The following is a 20,465-nucleotide window of genomic DNA, read 5'->3' as shown; positions in this document are numbered from 1 at the left end:
AAACAGACATGTTAATGTGGATGTGGCTCATAGGGGTAGGAATGGAGCCCTGAATGCCTACACACACACACACACACACACACACACACACACACACACACACACACACACACACACACGAAAAAAAAATACTGGAACTAAGTAATGCCGAGAGCAGGAGACATTTCTTCCACCAGGAAGAACACTCCAATTGGTTACTCAAAACCAAATCAACACTGAAAATGTATATAGTACATAGAAATAACATTGTACAGATTGAGTAGGCTGTTTTTATATGTTCATGAGACACTCCCATTCCAACACCCTGCACACACATATTTATCAACAATTCACAGAAAAAGAAGTCATGAATTTGATAAACAGCAAGGGGACTTTTGAGTGACTAAAGAAGGGATAAATGTAATAATACTATAATCTCAAAAAATGAAAGAAGATTTTTTTTTAAAGTGTGAACCTTGGTCCTTTATGACTCCTCTGAGGTACTGAGTAACAGAAGATTAATGCAACATTCTCAAGCAGTTGGCTTGACGGCAACAGTGGATGAGCGAAAAGCTCTTCTGAGTTCAGTTTTGAGTCTGGATTCCAATCTCTCTTTCTTATTTGATTACACTTACACAGAAATGTTCTATTTTATAATCCCAATAAGAATTTGGTATATGTACATATATCTACACAAGTGTTGGGTATGTGGAGGTTTCCCATGGTGTCGTTCTGACACCATGACCACAATTATTAAGCACTTTGTTACTCTCGGTGAATTGGTTTAGGAATATGCTGCCTATGCCTGCCTTTTAATAGCATTAAACACGTAAAACTGTCAAAAATACAAACTTCCCTGTGTAGAATACAAATGGTATATGAAATTTAAATTTTCATGTTAAAGCAGTACACTAAAGCAGACATTTTGAGAAATCAAATAAACCCAAACAACCAAATTAATTCTGAATAAGTAATAACAATTTTATTTAAACTCAACGTGCTGAAACACAAAATCTAATTCCAACATCAAGACACAAATATGTATGTCATCATAAAACACCAATTGATTAAATAAAGGCCAAAAAGTTAAATGTTTATATATCTGAATCTTGAAGTCAACTTCCTTCAGAACTAATAATTAAATAATTTTAGCAGAACTTTATTTCCATAAATGGGCTCAACTTCATTTTTAAGCAATGCAAAATTAGCTATATTATAGTATACAATAAGCTTTACTAACAGGAAAATATTTAAATATAAGTATTCCTTCTTAGACATAAAGTTCACATACAACATCAGAAGATACAGTGTGATTTCATTCCTAGTGAAGAAGTCTTGCATTTGAGGCACTCAGTATTTGTTCAGCTAGACCTAACATTTACATCATTTCATGAACACTTAAACTGGAGCTCACAATCTCTATATAAAAAGGTTTACAAAATACTCTCATGTGTGCTGAAAGTGCTGTATTTATACTCTGAGAACACTGAAACAACTCACTCATCCACCCACCTAACACTAGGCATGTCCAAGTCAGGTTAGTTTACCTCTTCATGAATGTGGCTTTTACTAAATCTTGCTGGTTGGATTTTCATAAAACTTACAGAACTCTTTGCTGCATTTTTTCTAACAATGAATACTATCTTTGACTTTCCGTTTTTTGGTGTGTTTTGGTGGTGCTATGGATCCAACCTAGGAATCACAAATGTTGATAAGTACTCTATCACTGAACCACTCTCAAAGCCCTTATCTCTAACTTTAAATAAAAAATATTCGACTTAGAATTTATATAAGAAATTATAAATGGGGGAATTGATATTTGACAATTTAAATTTTCAATTAGATCTAGTTAAAAAATAAAACAATAATGATCATGACACTTTTAAGATATTCAAAGCAATTAGTTTAAAACTTAATTATATTTGATATCCTAAAACAGCACTGTTTTCCTATTTTATCATGCAGAATGCTGGTCACATTTTTGAGGATTCCACTGTCTTCTGGCAATCCATTGTCTTCTCAAACAAAGCACACTTAGATGAGATAGATCAATTAATCTGAACTTTCAGCATATTTAATTAATTCCTATTTTTGTAAATTCAGTCTTAAACATATTACACACACTCAAGGGAATATAGACACAAACACATACATACCTCACAAATGACCACATTTCATTCAAGGTTCTCCATAACTATTTGAAGACAGTGACACAGAAGTATTTAAGGAGGTAACATCAGCAAGCCATGTTATGGCACCTTCATATTTGTGCTCCAAATATCAAAACACATTAAAAGTAACAAATGAAAAAGGCACAAATAACAGTGTTTCTAAATCTCAGTCTAAAGAACAGTTTTCCAATGGCTACCTTTTTTAACTGTAATATTTAAAACCATTCCTTGTGCTCTGAGGAGAGCTTTCTTTAGGTGATTGGAGGGTAATAGGAGCAAACTGGTAACTTAAAAGGCAGAGATTGAATTGAATCCGTACCTATTTGGACCAAGTTTTATATAGTTTAAAACTGGGGGAAGTAGGTATGCTCTGCAATAAGAATATATTAATAGCCTTTTATCACTGACTCAAGAACCTATACTACTAAAATATACATAAAAATAAAACATTGTATGATTCTGTGAGTATAATGGTGGGTACTGTGTCATCAGAAAAGTGGGCATTTTAGGTAACACTGATATTTTTAGAGCTCAGTGTCTGACTTTTTGGGTAGAGAATATGTTAGCAAAATAAAAACAAACATATAAGAAAATCCTTAAGATTATCAATAAACATTAATAATGGTCATTGTATATAATAAAATCAGGTATTACTACTGATTTCACTGTGTTTAGAAATGTAGACCAAATTGATGGAATCAGTTAACAATGTGTGATATATAGACCAGTGTTTTTTGTGATATTTTGACAATGTATTATTCCACAGCTCAGTGGAAACTGTTTTCAATAAGAACATGGGAAAAATTTTGTATTAAAAGTATATAAATGTGTATGTATGTATATAAGTGTGTGTGTATGTGTGTGCATGTGCGTGCCTGTTTTAAAATTGTATAATGTTAATGTAATAGGCTTCAAATCATGATGAAATTAAGGGAATTTTTCCTTGTCATGATTCCCTAATACAAGGTGAAGCCCATTGTCTGGTAAACTTTTCTTCCATCACATATAATTCATTCCATTTTAACTCAATACAACAAAAACTCACAACTCAAATATTTAAAAATAATCTTTGTTCTTGAGAACTATGCTTATTTGATAGTATTTTAGCAATGTATGTAGGATTGCTTCAGCTAATATCCAATAAAGCTATAATAAAAATAAAGTCTATTTTAAAACCATAAGCTTAATATTTTGTCTTGAATTTTAAGACTAAATAAACAAATTAGACAAAATTGCAATCTGGGGATAAAGATATATATGCAAACTATAGGCATATGCACCTTTTTTTTTCCAGTAACATGCTCTGTCTTTACCTAGGAAGCACACTATCATGCTTCAGTCATGTATGATCTGACACTGATCACTTCTGCTTCTGTAGGACAATGAATCAGAACATATCTCACAACAGCTATCAACTTCAAAACATTCGTGTGTTTAAAGCTAAACTCATAATAAAGAACTGGCTCATGAAAAACAGTTAATATCACTTATCCTGTTCACATTATGCAAAATTCCATCAATCTACAGTTAGTTCGTAACTGAGCCACCAAGGAGAGAACAAGGGGAAATAAAGTTTCCTAGAGTGACTGTATTGTACATTTTCAGAGGGTTCTCCACTTTCCCATGCATCTCCCACAGGCAAATATTATCCACCCATTGTTTAAGAGGAAGCTGATTGTACAGGACTCATTTGGTGTTAGGTGCCTTTTCCAAGGTGTGATAAAACAGTAATAAATCCAATAATGACTATTTGAAATCCAAATCAATTTATCTATAACCAAGGATATTTTTATCTATTATCACAAACATCCAAGTTGGCTCCGTGTGTCATATAAATTTTAAATGCTAAAACATAATTATACCTTATTAATCCCCTCAAAAGGAAGAAAATATATATGTACCATTCATCATATAAAAATTACACATTAAAAGTGTGTGTGTGTGTGTGTGTGTGTGTGTGTGTGTGTGTGTATCTTTCTTAATTGGCCCACTCATGAAATGTACATTTGGTCATCCTGACTTTAACATCTACTGAATTATTCTTTCAAATGTAAGTCATTATAAATTTAAAACATTAGGAAAAAACATGCTTTCTTTAACTGGAATCTCAACTTCAAATCATTTCTCAATCATTGAAAATGAACATAAACCAGTTTCTTGAGCAGTTAATATACAGATAAACACCAAAAATTTTACGAAAAGTTTAGGCCAACTCATTGCTTATCTGCCCCATAAAATGAAAAATAAATTAATCTGAGCAGTATATGGCCATCATTTACAGGCTCTTTAGTGTCAACAGAACTGAGACTAGAGCCACCTCTGGCAATCTCCAAATCCAGGAGAACCTAGTTTTAAATTTGGAGATTGCATAGAACAAAACCTATAAAATTCTTTTGTTTTCAAAATAATGGAAGATCCTTTTAAAACTCAGTATCTTCAGTTATCAATATTACTGCATTGTGGAGCTAGTGCAATCCTGCATAGCCTTGGCAAACTGACAAGGCACAATAAAAAAAATTAAACTACTATACGAAGAAGAGAAGTCACTGAAGATAATTTAAGGCCTTAAAGTGAATTAATCAGTCTGATTTAAAGCTGAAGTATAAACCATAAATTTATCCACCTGAAAGCAAGCAATATGCTTTTCTAGCTTCTGTTCTGTGGACAAGAGACAGAAACAACTGTTGCTTATGGTTTGTATTGGAATTCTTCTGGACCTGGGGAGTAAAGGCAATCAATTTTCCTACTGTCCATGGAAGACTCAAGACTGCTTTAGCCGTTTGCGTGGAATCCCAAACTGTGGACACTGTGCAGAGGCTAGTGCTCGGAAGGCTTCTGCCACTAAATGAGGGTGAGACTGAATCATGGACTTCCACCCCGATGTTTCCATGATGTCAGTTGCTTGACTGAAAAAGAAGATATTAAGTGATGTTTACTAAAAGAACACTTGTCAAACACATTGTTATCAGTTTCTGTTTTTAATTTGTGGATTTTGAAATTTTAGATAGTGCTCTACCTCTTTCCATACATTCATTTGAACTTTTTTGGTCAAAACTGAAAGAATGGTTCTGCAAGTTTGAACCCTGGTACATGTGCAGTTGTTCTCATAGCTCTCCTCACTATTGCAAGTACTCGATGACCTATTTTTCCTTCTTACCTCTTACAGGTTTTTCTCTAGAGTTCCAATTTTCCATTTACACTCTTCTTTTACTAGATTCTGCATTTTATCTTATCTATTTGTCACATTTCTAATATTTGCAGCCAGTAGTTAGTTACTGATAAGTTAAATCCTATTGCTTCCCTACAAGATTAACCATCAATCATTTGCTCCTTACTTGTGAATGAGCCTCAAGTCTCACGAACTCAGCACTATGACATGAGAACTCATCATCTTTCTCCTTAAGTCTCAAATTGTTTGTCCTTCATTTTGGCTGAAGCTTTCACCTTTGCCCTGTAATTAAAGTATCTGGGAGTCATCCTAGAACCAGCCCTCTAAGCATAAAAGTCCCATTTTAATTCCCAAAGTCACCAAAAAACCCATAAGTTAAACCTTATAATCATTTCAAATCCTTCTAATTTGTCCTTAATCTTACATGTTGTTTCTCTTACTGCAGCTTCTATAAAGCTGCTGTAGTGACTGGAATATGACTTTATTATACTGTACTCTACTTTTTCCTTTCCCTACATTTAAATTTTAAAAATGAGACATGTGGTTCCATCTTCTTTATTGCTTTTCATTTCCACTTCTATGTTCCAAATACTCAGCTACTATTTCATTTACTGTGTCCTATATATACAACGTGCTCTCAATGAGCAATCAGAGTCACATTAGTTCTTTATCCTTTACTTCTCTCCTCTGTACCTTCTATTTACCTGAATCGAACCTTGTTTCCCAAATTACTCCAACTTTCCGGTTCCCATCCATCAACCTGCTAAGAATGGAAGCCCTATCGTGTTCAATCAGCGGCTGTAACCATTACTGGAGAATCATTGCTCTTCACTTCATTGTCAACAGGTCTAATGCTACATGGTTTTCAGGATCTGATCTTTGCTTGCTTTCTCTAGCTTTTATTTGTTATCCACCTACTTCACACACCCTTATTCTGCTTTCCTGTAATATAAATGAAACTAGATTCCCTAATTCATTGCAATTACTTGTTTAATCAATCTGCTGTACACCATAAACTACTTGTATAGAGGGAAAACATCTGCTATGCTTACACTATAAACTCTTTACTGAGAAAGAGTGTTCTGCAAACTCAATAAACAAATAACTATATACCTCTAAACACAGCTATGGATTGTTTCATGTAATCCCTTTCAGTCTATCATGTCTGCTATTTCCTTTTTATTACTTCTGCTCCCTCTTATTCATGTTTTGAAATGAAGTTCAGCCTGATCTGTGAAGCTATTCCTGAATTCCAGGGCTTAGTCAAGTACCTGTACATATCCTTGTCTATCATCACCATTTTAAAATAAAATATCTATCTCAATTTTATCTATTTCTTAAAAACAAAAACAATTCATCAAATGTCATTTTACATGTAGTACCTTAGAAAAGTGCTTGAAATATAATGAAAGTTAAGTTTAGTGAACTAAATAGTAGATGATATCAACAAAACAATATTCTATGCCCTGCATCACTACCATGCCATAATTGTTTAAAATTTTAACTAGTTGTTTAGGATCACATTGCCATTCATTAATTTACTTTAACCTTTTATTTTACTGATTTAACAGGTATTTATTGAATGTCTGCCCATATAACACAAAAGTGTAAAATTATCTCATATTTTAATAGAAGAAAAGTTATATGATGTATTTTCTCAACAGAGTAAATAAATCTTAAAAAACTAAAACTAAATCTATGTAATAAGGATCAAAGTGAGCCATTGCTACTAATGCACAATGTTAAATTCACACCCTGTTAACTCTGTGGCACTGGTCAGTAAACAGGACTCCCACAGATTTAAAAGCAGTAAAATGCTTTACTTTTACATATCAAAATTTACAAACTAATATGAAACCAATGGATAAATGCAATGGAAAGAAGTGAACAATTGTCCTTAATACTGCAGCCTTTTAAATTTTCTTTTATCAACCATCCCCCGTTCACATACAATAATGTGTTTTGTTATAGACATCCCATAGTGGCTTGTAGCTCAGTATGTCAACTTATGATAATTTTCAAAAGTAGTAAAATTTAGCGGTTTATAGGTAAAACTCATCAAAACTTTATAAGAAACCTTATCATTTCTTACTGTTGTTATTTCAAACAATTACAAAGAATACTCTAAAATAAGAGAAGGAAAAAGGTAGAAAATTACTTCCAATACTTTGTATATAAAGATCTAGAATCAGCGGGGTTTGCCAATGATCCAATCTCTTAGCAAATGACATGCTCTACAACTTTAGTCAGCTTAATGTATATTGCGAAGTGTCTGGCTGTTCTAAATAGTACTGAGTTAGCACTTATGGTAGAGCAGGAAGTCTCTGAGTTTGATGACAGTCTGGAATACACAGCAAGACCTAGACTTAAAAGCAAGCAAACCAATAAGATCAATAAAGAAATAAAAATAAATGAGTTTCCTGGACGTGTGAAGTCCTAGTCTGTAATTCTCACTATCTGAGAGACGAGGGTCAGGAAGAATCAATTTGAAGCTATCCTAGAAAACTTACCAAGCACTTGCCTCAAAATTAAATGTCAAAAAGGGTTAAGATTCAGGTAGCTCTGTGGTAGAGTCCCTGTATAGCATGTGAAATCCAGGTTTCAATCAATAAGCATTACCAAAGTCAACAAGAACAACAAAATTAGAGACTTCCAAGGCAAATCTTGAGCATGTAGCCTTCCTTAATGTCTTCTGAAGGGACAGAGGCCAGATTCCTAGCAACCTTATAATACCTGCACTCAGCTGTATATTATGTGAAATAAGTACATGTATTGAAGAAATTCAAAGCACCATCCCAGTTTGTATGAAAGGCCAATCTACAAGGAATCTACTAATAGTAGTCAAAATATTACTTTAAATAACAGACAGCTAGCTTCATCAGTGGCCACACTTATTGTTCATGAGCAAAAAGCTATACAGACAATTCATTGAACTAATGTAGACTAAAAGTAATGTCATCTTACTTGTTATTCCAGTTTTTCCCATCCTTACACCCAAGTTGTCGAAGTACACTGCACCTGCATTTAAGATTTAAAAAGGGGTTAAGAAAAGCCCAGTGGAAAAGTGTTAAGGGTGTTATATCGATGAAATGCAAGTATAGCTTACCTATTAATAAAGTCTATTGCCTGGGCTTTCAACTGTTCTGCACTGTGCAAATCTGCAAGGACAAGGGTGTCAGCAACATTTTCTACTGAGAGGCTACTACACAAAGCTTCTTCACACATGACCTTCAGCCGTTCCAGTGCATACTACCCAAAAGAAAAACACAATCATTAAACATTTACTCCAGTTGCTTAGGATGTAAGTACCTGATATTTGTAGCTTAGCAGATGAAGTCCAAGAAAATTTTCTTTGAACTAATGTTATTTTAAATCAATAAGCTGTTGCTTTAGCTTATGAAGAAAATGTAAATGAATGCATTTAGGAGAAATACTAATTTGTTTTATATGCAGCTATATGTTGTATTTACCCTAGAAATTATTAAGCTTGTGATTTTATCTTCCATGAACAAATGTTCCTCATACTTTGCTATCATGTTGCTCTTTTAGACAATTTTGTTTTCATAGCATTATACTTCATGTATGCTATTTCATAAAACTCTTCACGCTATCTACAAATAGCACAAATTAAGTTATGTCAAAAGTTATTTGTAGTTTTTATGTATGATAGTTTCTATAAATGTCAAGGTTGAGGGGTTGCATTTTGGTTTTGTTTGTTTCTTTTTTGGTCCTTTAAAACCCTATACTTACTTTGTCTGCAGCTGCCAACAAGTTGTCAGCCATTTTATCAAGATTTGGTGCTTTTCCTGTATAAACGAATCTCATCATTTCTTTAAAAACCTCAGGGTCTAAATCATTTATTTCCACTCGATTCTATTACAGAAAATAATACAAAAAATTAGGAACAGGTACATATAAGTGAATCTACAGGGTTTATTTGTTTTCACTCAATTCTATTACTGAAAATAACACACACACACACAAACAGGTACACATGTGAATCCACATGAATCTTTGTCAGTTAAAAACATATATTAATATGACCAAACTCCATTTTAAAATAAAGTTCAGTAAATCTGTAGTAACGTAGTCATCCAAACCACAGTAGAGGTAATTATAAGAATGAAAGCATATTTTTTAAAATTTTTTTGGTAAGAGCTATTATCAGCCAGAAAGTAAATACATGGATATGAGACATGTTAAGTATTACCACAATTAAAAGTGACAAATAAAATATTGTACCCCAAATAAAATTCATCTGCGGTCAGTCTTTGGTCACAGTTTCAGAGAACACTTATTGGCTTTTCCCTGGTTGAATTAGAACCTAATATAATACATAAACCCTATAACTACAAATTCTATTCACCGTTGTCAATTGAAAGAACAGTCTGTATGTAATTTTGATGAGAGCTCACTAGCTGAAAACACTTGCTTTTGCAAAACGCCATGTAATATTATTTATTGGTCCTTCTGTTCTTATTTGAGGCAGACTCCAGTTCAAGCAAGACCAATTGCTTTTATATTTTGCAGCCTTATATCCAATTCTCTTCTAGGATAAGGAAGCAAGTGTCAATATCTCAGAAACCATTTTGGGTCATTTTTGTGAAGTCAAGGTGTTAGGAATGTAAGTGAAATCAGTTTGTGTAACTTAAAAACAATTTAGTGTGACTTGTTATACGTGTTATACAAGTTTAGACAAACTTGCCCCTAGGCAGCTCTAATAGAGCCAGGCTTCAGAAGACAGTTCAGATTAATACATAGCACAGGACAAACTTTGAGATGCTAATAAACTAATCCCAAGGTGGTGGTGATATGAGGTAAACCAGCAGTCAGCTGTGAGCCCTAAGTGAGCAAAGCTACCATTCAATGAAATGATTCAAAAATTGAAACCATGAGAGTGGTCCCTGGGATCCCACTACTATGCTGCAAAGAAAGGTTTCTCTAGCCTATGTTGATACTCATTTGCAAGAAGATGTGAGACTCTGTGGCTCTGGCTTCAGTGAACATTGAACTTCTAGTGTCATCCAACATCTGGGTGTTGCTGGGCTCACATATGCCTGCAAGTCAATTAATACAGCATTTGCCTATGCTCTTAAGGACCTCCTGGGACCTCCACCAGTGCCATCCTCCCAGCCTTTTCACTATGGATAAGGGTTGAGTCTCCAAGCTTCTGAAACATCCTCATTGGAGAAGATTCCCAAGTGGAATCCCACAACAACATTTTCTTCCCAGTTCCTTACTTGGTGATATGTCTGTTTCATTTTTAAATTAATATGCTATCATAAGGAATGTTTATATGAATAAATGAGGCATACTTGAAAGACAAATCTTGTGTAATTGTCCTAACTGTTGAGCACCTCACAGTTCACTGGTCACTTCTCTCCACATAAGGCATGGGTTGACACTTCAGACCTCAGCCTGTCACCATGTGAAGTCTGGGAGTCTATGGGAGGCTTTGGACTCCACCCTGGCCACCCTCTGAGGTTAGGAAGCACACTAACACTTCAGACTCTACCCCAGAGTATAATGGGAAGTCAGGGAACCTAAGACATCACACCTACCCTGGCTCCATCAACATTTCAGGTCAGGAAGTATGCTGAGACATCAATCAGCCCCAACCCCAGGTTTCCTTCTGGGGCGAAGAGAATGTTGACATTTGCCCCCACACCACACTGCTCTGTGAAGTCAGGAAATGACCTGAGACTGTGGTTCTAGAGCTAGTCTCTTTCTACCTTGCATCCTATCACCTTGCAGCTATCCCTTATTTTTGTGATACCCAAGATGAATGCAGGACATTCTGCTATCCCACTATTCATGCTCTGCATTTTTTCCTGTTTTGTTTTAGTTTTCAAGTTGTCCCCTCTCTCAGTGCTCCTCTTCTTGGACATTAGACTGTTATTTGTTACCTGAGTGCAAGTATTTTAGTCCTGACTGCTCACTCAGCAGTTAAGCATCTCCCCAGCCCTGAAACATGTTCTCTTCCATGCATGGCCTGTCCTTATACTCCCCTATCTATCTCTTTATCCCTAGCCAGCCTATGGCCTGCCAACTCCCAGGACTAACCAGGAAAAAAAAATGTCATCATAATCTACCTCCAGGCTTACTCCAGGTTACACATCATGTAAACCTGTCCAGTCTGGTAAGAGCCCTAGGCTCTCAACAACTTGCACTACATCCAACCTCCATGACTAGCTGAGAACATATTTGTGTGCCAGCAGATCATGTTCAGTCATGGAAACCAGGTCTGTCCACGCCATCTCCAAACTTCAGGCCTAGAATCAGGCATACAACCTGTATGCTGACCTAGTCTGGTGAAAATAAAAAACCTAGCCCACTTATGCCAACACAATTCCAGGTAGAGCTGAGGCAGCAGTTTCCATTCTATACCAACCATAATGAGCCATTTGTTCTAACTGCATGCTTTCTTATCACTCAACAGTAATCAACCCCATTCTTCCAATTCAAAACCAACACTGAGCGTATGGAGACTGACCTAGAAAGTATGAAAACTGGATCTCAAGCAACAAAATGTGGATACCAACAAAATCAAAATCAAACTTCTATTCAACAGAAGCAATCTAGAATCCCATACCAGGCACAAAACTAATCAAAGAAGTCCATATGCCCAGGTCTCCTCTCAAAATCACAAACAATGTAAATGATCAAGACACTATTCTGTACCCACACATCTACCAGCTCTAAAAACATTAGCTAGAAAAACTTCACAAAACTTAAGGAAAAGCCATAAACTTTACCAAATAATTCAAAAAATTTAATAAATCAACCAAAGAATAAACAAATCTTATCAATGAACTTATAGAGAATAGCAATAGATGATTGAATACTAAAAAAACACAAAGACATAACTGAACAAAATAGCGAAGACTATTCAGGATTTGAAGATGGAATTCAGCAAGGAGACAGAATTATTGAAGAGAACTGAAGCTGAAATGAAGATGGAATTGAATTGAAAATCTCAACAACCCAGTTAGAAAACTCATGAGGGTAGGAGGGGGGTCTTACAATAAGAATGGATAAAACAGAAGGTAGAATATAAACATCCAAGATAAAGTAAAAAAATTAGAAAAACAAAAGCAAAAACTACGTATTAAAAAGAAAATCAGGAAAGGAATATAAGGTATTGTGGAACACCAGGAAAAGGCCAAATCTTCAATTATGGGCATAGATGACTCAGAAGAACCCTTGATTAGTGTCATAGATCAGATTTTTAAAAACTGAGGAAAGGCTTAACCACACAGATGTAAGCAGCACACAGAACACCAAATAGACTGGATAAGAAAAGAAACTCTCTCATTTTTAAAAAATTAAATATACAAAACAAAGGAAGAATACTGCATGCTGCAAGAGATAAAAATGAGCCACAAGAAAAGTCCATCTGACTGAAAGCTGTTTCCTAATGGAAACTTTAAAAGCTAGAAGCGTGGAGCAATGTACTCCCCAAGGTCTAAAAGACCACAGATGTCAACATAGAGTACTAACTGTAATAGATAAGGCAACACTTTCCGTGAATTAAATAGACTAAAATAATTCATGCCACCCATATAACGAATACTAGGGTTATAAACAAAAATTAATCATTAGAAATAAAAATGGACAATGTATTTCAAATCTAAGTCAATACTCCTATGCTAAACATGTTCATAAAATACTTGTGCACCCAACTTCATAAAAAGTGTATTACTGAAATTAAAGACAAAGGCTAATATTAGCCTATTAGGTGATTTTAATACCCCATTTTCTCTAATAGGAAGGTCAGCTGGACAAAAAACAAAACAAAACAAGAGAACTAAAAACTAGATGGTATCCCACATCAAATGAACTTAACAGATGTCTACAGAACATTCTATCCCAGCCCAAAAGAACATGCATTCTACTTAACAGTCCAAGGAAGTATCTCTGAAACAGACCACAAACTGGGACAGAGAACAAAGCTCAACAAGTTTAGAAAAACTAAAATAACCCTGTGTATCAAATCTAACTAAATGGAATAAAATTCAATACCAACAGCGAACAATTATAAAACTCGTGGAGTAATTATAAAACTCACGGAAATGAAATAATACAATTGTGATAAAAAACAAAGTAATCAAGAAAGACACTTTAAATATATACAGAATTAAGCGAAAATGTAAAGAATACAACAAAACCTCTGAGATCCATTGTAAACTGTTTGAAGAGAAAATTTTATAGTTCTAAGTTTCTACATTATTCAGAAAGAGCAGAAAGCAACTGTTTCAGCAAAGCAATAGGATCCAAAACTAACTTAAATCTGAAGCCTTCCTTCCTACATACTAACAATAAACACACTTAACAAGATCATGGGCATGTTCCCATTCACAGCCTCAAAGAAAAGTAAGTTCCTAGGAATAATCTAATTAAGCAGGGAAAAGGTTGCTGCAATGAAAACTTGAGATTCCTATAGAAACTGACTGAAGAAGACACTAGATAAGAGAAAAATACCTCCCATGCTCATGAGTTGGTAGAATTCATATTGCAAAAATGGCCATTCTGCCAAAAGTAATTTACATATTAATGGAATCTTTATTCCTCTCAGAAATACTTTTAAAAACCCTAAAATACATGAAGAATGACAAAAGACCGAGGACAGCCAAAGCAATCCTGACAAAAGTGGACACTACTGAAGGGATTACCATTTCAGATTTCAGTAATAACATGCCATAGTAATATAAACAATGCGATACCAACACATTCAGATCAGTAGGACAAAATACAAAACACAAACACAAGGGCATGTAACTACAGTCATCTGATATTTGGTAAAGATGATAAGAACATACACTGGTGCATCTTCAAAAAATGGCGTCACAAAAACTGGATGTTCAAATGCAGAATGAAATTTAGAATTGTGTCTACTACTCTTTACAAAAATAAACTCCAAAAGATTCAAAGACCTTGATGTCAAATATTAAAATCTGAGAATACTAGAAGAAAACAAAAGATTTAGGACATAGGAGAAAGGAAATGCCTTCTGGAATAGGCCTCTATCTGCTCAGGAATTAATATCAAGAAAAATGGGAACTCATGAAATTAAAATGCTTCTACACAGCAACAGAAACAATCAAGTGAACATACAGACCCAAAAAGACTGGGTTCTTGTATGTTGTCTCTTATCTATAGTTCCTACCTACAAACCTTAAGGGGTGAGTACATCCTCATAAAACAGAGATGTAAAAATTAACCATGATGTCTGGGACTCTAAAGGAGGAACCAGCAGTAAACACAGGAAAAATACAGGAGGTTTTAAACTGAAGAGAGGTAGAGAGGGTAAGAGGAAAAGGGGGAATAAGTCGCCCTATGGATGTTTGAAAAAGCCACAGAAATACATTTTGTAATTACTTAAAAACACTTTTAAGATATATGTGCATATACACATGCATGCGTGCATTTTATTTTTAGAGGTGTCACGCCACCAAATGAGCCACAGAAGCCAGAAGTTACCAAACAATATTGCCAGTGTGGCTCCTTTGTCTCCCTCTTTCTCACTAGAGATGAAACCCAAGACTTTCTGCATGGAGGCAAGCACTCTAGCAATCAGAGCATCAAAATAGCTGTTATTTAGAATGTTCAGTAAGCATTCACATTGAAAGGCACCTATTGGTTTATTTCAGAACACATTAAAGTTTTTCTCTGTTATGCCTTGAGAACAAGAATATGAACAGATATTTTAATATGTACATTCTCTCATTCTTCATATATACAAACTAAATAATAAAAAGCCTTTTAACAACATTTACCTTTTTGCATTCTTCCATCTCATGTTCAAACATTGCATTAAAAACTGGGGATCGAGCTGCAACAAGAATAAACACTATTATTTGATGCACAAATCTACTTAACAAAATATTATATTATCCAAAGGAGAAGATACCTGCAAGCACAGACTTATGAGCTTTGAATTCTTTTCCTCTCACAAAAAAGCAGCAATCTGTAAATCTTGTGTTTTCCCAGAGATTTCCTAAGTCTTCTGCTAATCGACATTCTGGCACCTTCAGAGTGTTTGTGTTAGTATGTCCTGATACATTTACTGAATCTTGAACCACACTCACCTAACAAAGAAGACAACAAGGAAAACATTTTCACACAGTATTCTAAATGATCAGTTACTCGATTTTTTTTTAATTTAAAATACCCTGGTTAATTCAATGTACTGCTGATAAAAAATCCTAGTACCCTCCAAAACAAGTTAATGTGAGAGAAATAGCATAGAAACTTAAAAATGACCTAATCTTTTTTGATGGTGACACTGTTTGTAAACAAATGATTTATCAGTTGATTGAAAAGCTCAATTATCCCAATCACAAAATTATTTCCTAGTAGAAACTCCACAATATGATCACACTTGACAAGTTGAGAGTTTTGCAGAGGAATTTTTGTTGTTGTTCTTCACTTATAGTTCATACCTATTAACATTTCACTTTTATTGCACATACTACTTGTATGGTTTTCAGAAACATAAAGCTATTATCATATAAAATTGGAAAATTGTGGCAGGAGAAATGGCTCAAGAGTTAAGAGTACTGCCTCCTTTTCCAAAGAACCTAGGTTTGATTTCCAGCACTGATATGGGAGTTATCAAAGATTTGTAATCCCATGGGATTCAACACTGTTTTCTGGCCTGCCTGGGCACCAGACACTCTGATGGTACGGAGACATAGATGCAAAACTCTGACACAAATATAAAAGAAATTTTGGAGCTTAATTATTATTCCTAGAAATCTCAATATCAGTAGAATTGATGTAAATATCTGCTAAACTTGATTTAAGTACAAGAATTCCCACAAAAGTGACTGCAATTATCAAAGTTCACAATATTTTGTGGAAAGTCAAAAGCAAGTTCAATATAAATGTACTTTGTTTCAATTAGCAGACACTTCATTTATCTGGGAAATGATAAGTTGGGATAACTGTGACACTGCTTTTATGTAGACTCCATTAAAGATCATTGTTTATTGAATCAAATCTTGTAATTTTCACATTATCTTTAAAAGAAAGCACTCCATTACATTACATGGGAAATTTCATATTACAATAAACAAGAACAAAAAAAGAAGTACTTCAACTAACAATAATTCAGAGCAAATGAACAATCTTCAAAAATTAATTACATATGCTATATTAGTTATGTTTTTGAGTGCTAAATATTGGGAACATTTGTTATAAAGCAACAGATAAATGAATTCATGTCATGAATGTAAAATTAAAGGATACACACTGGGCTTCAGAGATGGCTTAGTTGGTAAACTGCCTGCGGACAAACATGAGGACCAGAATTTTATCTCAGCACCCATGTGGAAAAAAAACAACTACGGTACCCAGCATAATTGTAACACTGGGCAAGCAGAGAGGATTAGTCCTGGTGTTTATATTTCCTTATAACAATCATGATCACAACTATTTATTACAATAATAATCTTATGAGATGGTATTATAAATACGAGAGTCAAAATATTATGTATACAAAGCCATCAATAAAGGTTTTACCTTAAGACTTTCATCATTCAAATTCTCTAAAATTTCAGTAACTTCAAAGAGAAGAAAATACTTCCCTGGTCTTGATTGATCTATTTTACTATGTATCGAAAGTCAATGATACACAAATGGAATATGCTGATGTAAATAAATACTCAGGATTTATTTGAGAATCATTTTTTAGTATATGAAATATTCAACTATGTATGTTAAGCATTATTCTTGAGATTTTTGGGTAGAGGGAACTGAAACTGTTTATCAACCTCCATAAATTCCCTAGTAGTTATAAAAACGTATGGTATCTTAAATTCCATGTGTTGTCTCTATCTAATTCAAGATAATATATTCCTGCATGTGCCTGTGCATGTGTGTGCTGCAAATGTACAAGTGTCATACGACCAATGTGGAGGTCAGAGGAAATCTTTGAGATGTCAGTTTTCTCCTTCCACGTTGTTTCTGAGGTTTTCTGTCTTGTTGCTGTCATGTTATATCGAGCTACACCACAAGTGTCTATCTGATTCTCCTGTCTCAGACACTCCATTGCCATAGCAGTGATGGATTACAGGTACTTGCTTTGGCACGTTTGGCTTTTTCCGTGGGTTCTGGTCATCAGGCATGTGCGTGGCAAGTGATTTTACCTACTGAATCAGCTCCTGGGCCCCAAGATAATATATTTAATATAAAAACTTGGAAAACACACAATAAATGAATAAATAAATAAACACATAAATGACAGTGAAAGAAAACAAACATTTTCATCACATTTGTGAAGCACAGCTGCATTCTGTATAAACAATCATAATTTAAAGGACTTGTATTCCTCTCATACCTACCTAGTGCTATCAAAGCAACCACACATTTCAATTCAGATGGAAATTAATCACCTAATTAAAATTGAGAAGTGGTGGGTTCATTGTTTTGATATCTATAATTTGAGATGATAAAAATATTGAGAACAGGTAATGAACAACTTTATTTATGGAACCTAGAGAGAAAAATTCAGGAAGAAGGCTGAGATTTCCTGCTGACTTAACACACCGGATAGTTCTCTTGCTAACTTGCTACTGATTAACACTACGGATATAGCTTAAATGAAGATGAACATTTGAGGGGTATAACTGAACGTGCATCTAGCTAACAAATCTGATTCTTGTCTTCTTGGGAGTGAAGACGGTACTGGCTCTAACTCTGAAAAACCTGAACCCTACAAAACCATCCTAAAATCACAAAGAATTACAATGCTGTCTCTCTAATCAACTATTTGCTTAAACTCTCTACTCATTGCAAAGGCAGAAACCTTGAAAAGTTCAGCTTTTATGTATCTCCTAGTAAAGGGAGATAATAATTTGAGTTTGAGGCTTTCAATATACTGTCTTCAAAGTTCTGGTGATAGCAACAGGGTAGTTAAGTTTTCATTTCTCATAGCTAAGAGCTCAGAAAATAAAACCCATCTTCCACTCATTACCATAAGTGTTTTAAACAGTCAAGTCAATCTGATACCTCATCAAAAGGAAAATGTTTTCTTCTAGTATGTCCTTAAGAATGAGCTTAGCTTTATGAAAAGCTTCTCATATGTTTTAGCTATACATATACAGATGAGTGACTCTGACCAGTGTTCCCTTTCTCGAATTTATGCTCAATTCTTGTTTGTTGTATCACTTTGGAGAAAGGAAGCAGAACTGTTTACACTGTTAGAAATTCTTATCTAACTCTTGCCACTTGAGCCACTACATAGACTGCAAGACTAAGCTATGTCTTGCATCAAAAGGGTAGCACCCAGCTGCCTTACCTGTCTACAGCACCACTTGCAGTGGAGGGGGAGGTGCCAGTTCCTTAGGGAGGGCAGTGCAATGCTTCCTCCTCTTCTGCAAGCAGTGTTGGAGATGCTGTAGAAGGAAGGGCATCCATGAGAGGAGTGGAAGAATGATGGAGGGCACAAAGAATGCTGTTTAAAGGTGATTTTTGCCCATCTATGCTAAAGATAGTGTCCAAAAGATAATGTCTGGGGTAGTGAAAGGCACATTTCAAGTTCTAAAAATGGGTTCTGATCATTACCAACTTAAAAATGTGTCATAATACATTCTGTGAGTCACCAGATGCATTATTTCACATATGGATACCAAACAAACTTCACAAAAGCATACTTGAATAATCCTAAAATTAATTTCAGCCTTAATACTGAATTTATTGATTGTCTAGGTTCCAGTACGTATACCCAGGAAATTATCTATTAACAAACACTATTTCAGTTTTATAATGCAGATTATTTAGATTATTTTCTAAAAAAGACTCACTACTCAAGACTGTCAGGTTGTTGTTTGGGTTTTTTTTTTCTTAATACATTACTCAAATAATCTTTAAAGATCAATTAAATTCTAAGATGATAGTTAAAAAACAAACATTTCAAATTAAGGTAAATTGTAAACTTCTGAAAGAGTGTGCATTAATGGCAAAAACTTAAACAATATAATCTGCTATCTACTTAAAATACTACTGAAATATCTGCTTACTGCAGACAAATGCTTCAGTTTTTTCCCCTTGAAATGATGAGAAACTAACCAAATAAGTGTATTAATAACAAATGAATTTTGTTATTAATTTATGCAAGTATTTTTTGGTGGTGCTATTTCAATTCTAAAACATACTTCAGTAACATACAATACAATGACATACAGCTGATAATTTTGAAAATATAATTCTTGGGTTTACTCCAAAAATGAATCTCATGATTTTATATAAATAAATGTACCCAATGATAAAAATGACAGAAGCAAACCAAAACCTGAAGTTAGTACAAATCATAAGAGTAAATTCCTGGTAGAGGAAATACTCATAATTTTCAAAACAATATTTCATGGGTAGACATTAAGCATGTATGTTTGCCAAAATATATGGGCATATCATTAAACCTCAGATTAGTTTCTTAGAATATTAGCACCTACTGACTATGTTAATCCAATAGCTTGAAGGACTAGGATGTTTCCCATTTTTTTCCACATGCTTTTTCATTCAAACTAACAAACTATAAGTAATAAATTTGAATCTTATTAACCTAAAAACCTGATTAGCTATATCAGAGTTACTTAGAATGAAGAAAGTAATAAACACAACAAAAACATATATATCCAGCTTCTTCAATAAGAATGATTTAGTATGTGATAGGTATAACTATGCAAAAAAACTAGAGATATAATAAAAATATAAAATACCACAATAATTTGTAAGATGCTTTTAGTCAGCTTTTTCTGTTGAATTTACAAAAGAACCCATGTAATATACCAATCACTTTAATTTTAATTATTCAATATTAATCTAGTTCATACTTTTGCCACATCACCAATAAACTATGGAATTCTTTATTAGTAAAAACATACCCACCTCACAGAATAATGTAAGCTTGTCATCTGGTAAGAGACCATTGGCTTCATCAAGCAAAAAATCCCTTCTAATGAATTTTTTGAATCCCCAGTCCTTTCCCTGTACAAATCGATAAGCTCTTTGGCTTTCTGGTAGAAAACAGAAGTTGAAGTAAAACGAGTATCAGAGATACTTTCTTTTTCTTAATGGTAAAGAAATATAGATGTACAGGACATAAAGACACTATCCACTATGATGCATTACCCATGTGTGTAAAT

At 34.2% G+C, this 20,465-nt stretch overlaps 1 protein-coding gene across 2 annotated transcripts in view; it reads right to left on the bottom strand.

Annotated features, from left to right (window-relative positions):
* Nucleotides 1-935: 935 nt before the first annotated feature.
* The window catches only part of Spopl (speckle type BTB/POZ protein like), a 50,940-nt gene continuing 31,410 nt past the window's right edge, over nt 936-20,465 (bottom strand). Inside the window, exons 3-10 of one of the 2 annotated variants that reach the window (XM_013123327.3) lie at nt 20,209-20,336; nt 18,620-18,716; nt 15,230-15,407; nt 15,096-15,151; nt 9,070-9,192; nt 8,426-8,568; nt 8,284-8,337; nt 936-5,056 (exon numbers count right to left, since the gene is read on the bottom strand). In XM_013123327.3, the coding sequence (XP_012978781.1) occupies nt 4,912-5,056; nt 8,284-8,337; nt 8,426-8,568; nt 9,070-9,192; nt 15,096-15,151; nt 15,230-15,407; nt 18,620-18,716; nt 20,209-20,336 (924 nt within the window). In that variant the 3' untranslated portion in view covers nt 936-4,911. The remainder of the gene's footprint in view (nt 5,057-8,283; nt 8,338-8,425; nt 8,569-9,069; nt 9,193-15,095; nt 15,152-15,229; nt 15,408-18,619; nt 18,717-20,208; nt 20,337-20,465) is intronic. The other variant, XM_013123326.3, reaches the window with a different exon arrangement.

The sequence above is a fragment of the Mesocricetus auratus genome, unplaced genomic scaffold, assembly GCF_017639785.1.
Source record: "Mesocricetus auratus isolate SY011 unplaced genomic scaffold, BCM_Maur_2.0 Super-Scaffold_100004, whole genome shotgun sequence".
In the NCBI taxonomy this organism is placed as follows: Eukaryota; Metazoa; Chordata; class Mammalia; order Rodentia; family Cricetidae; genus Mesocricetus; species Mesocricetus auratus.
Note: the sequence above shows the minus strand (reverse complement) of the source record. Positions and strands in the feature narration are given on the sequence as shown.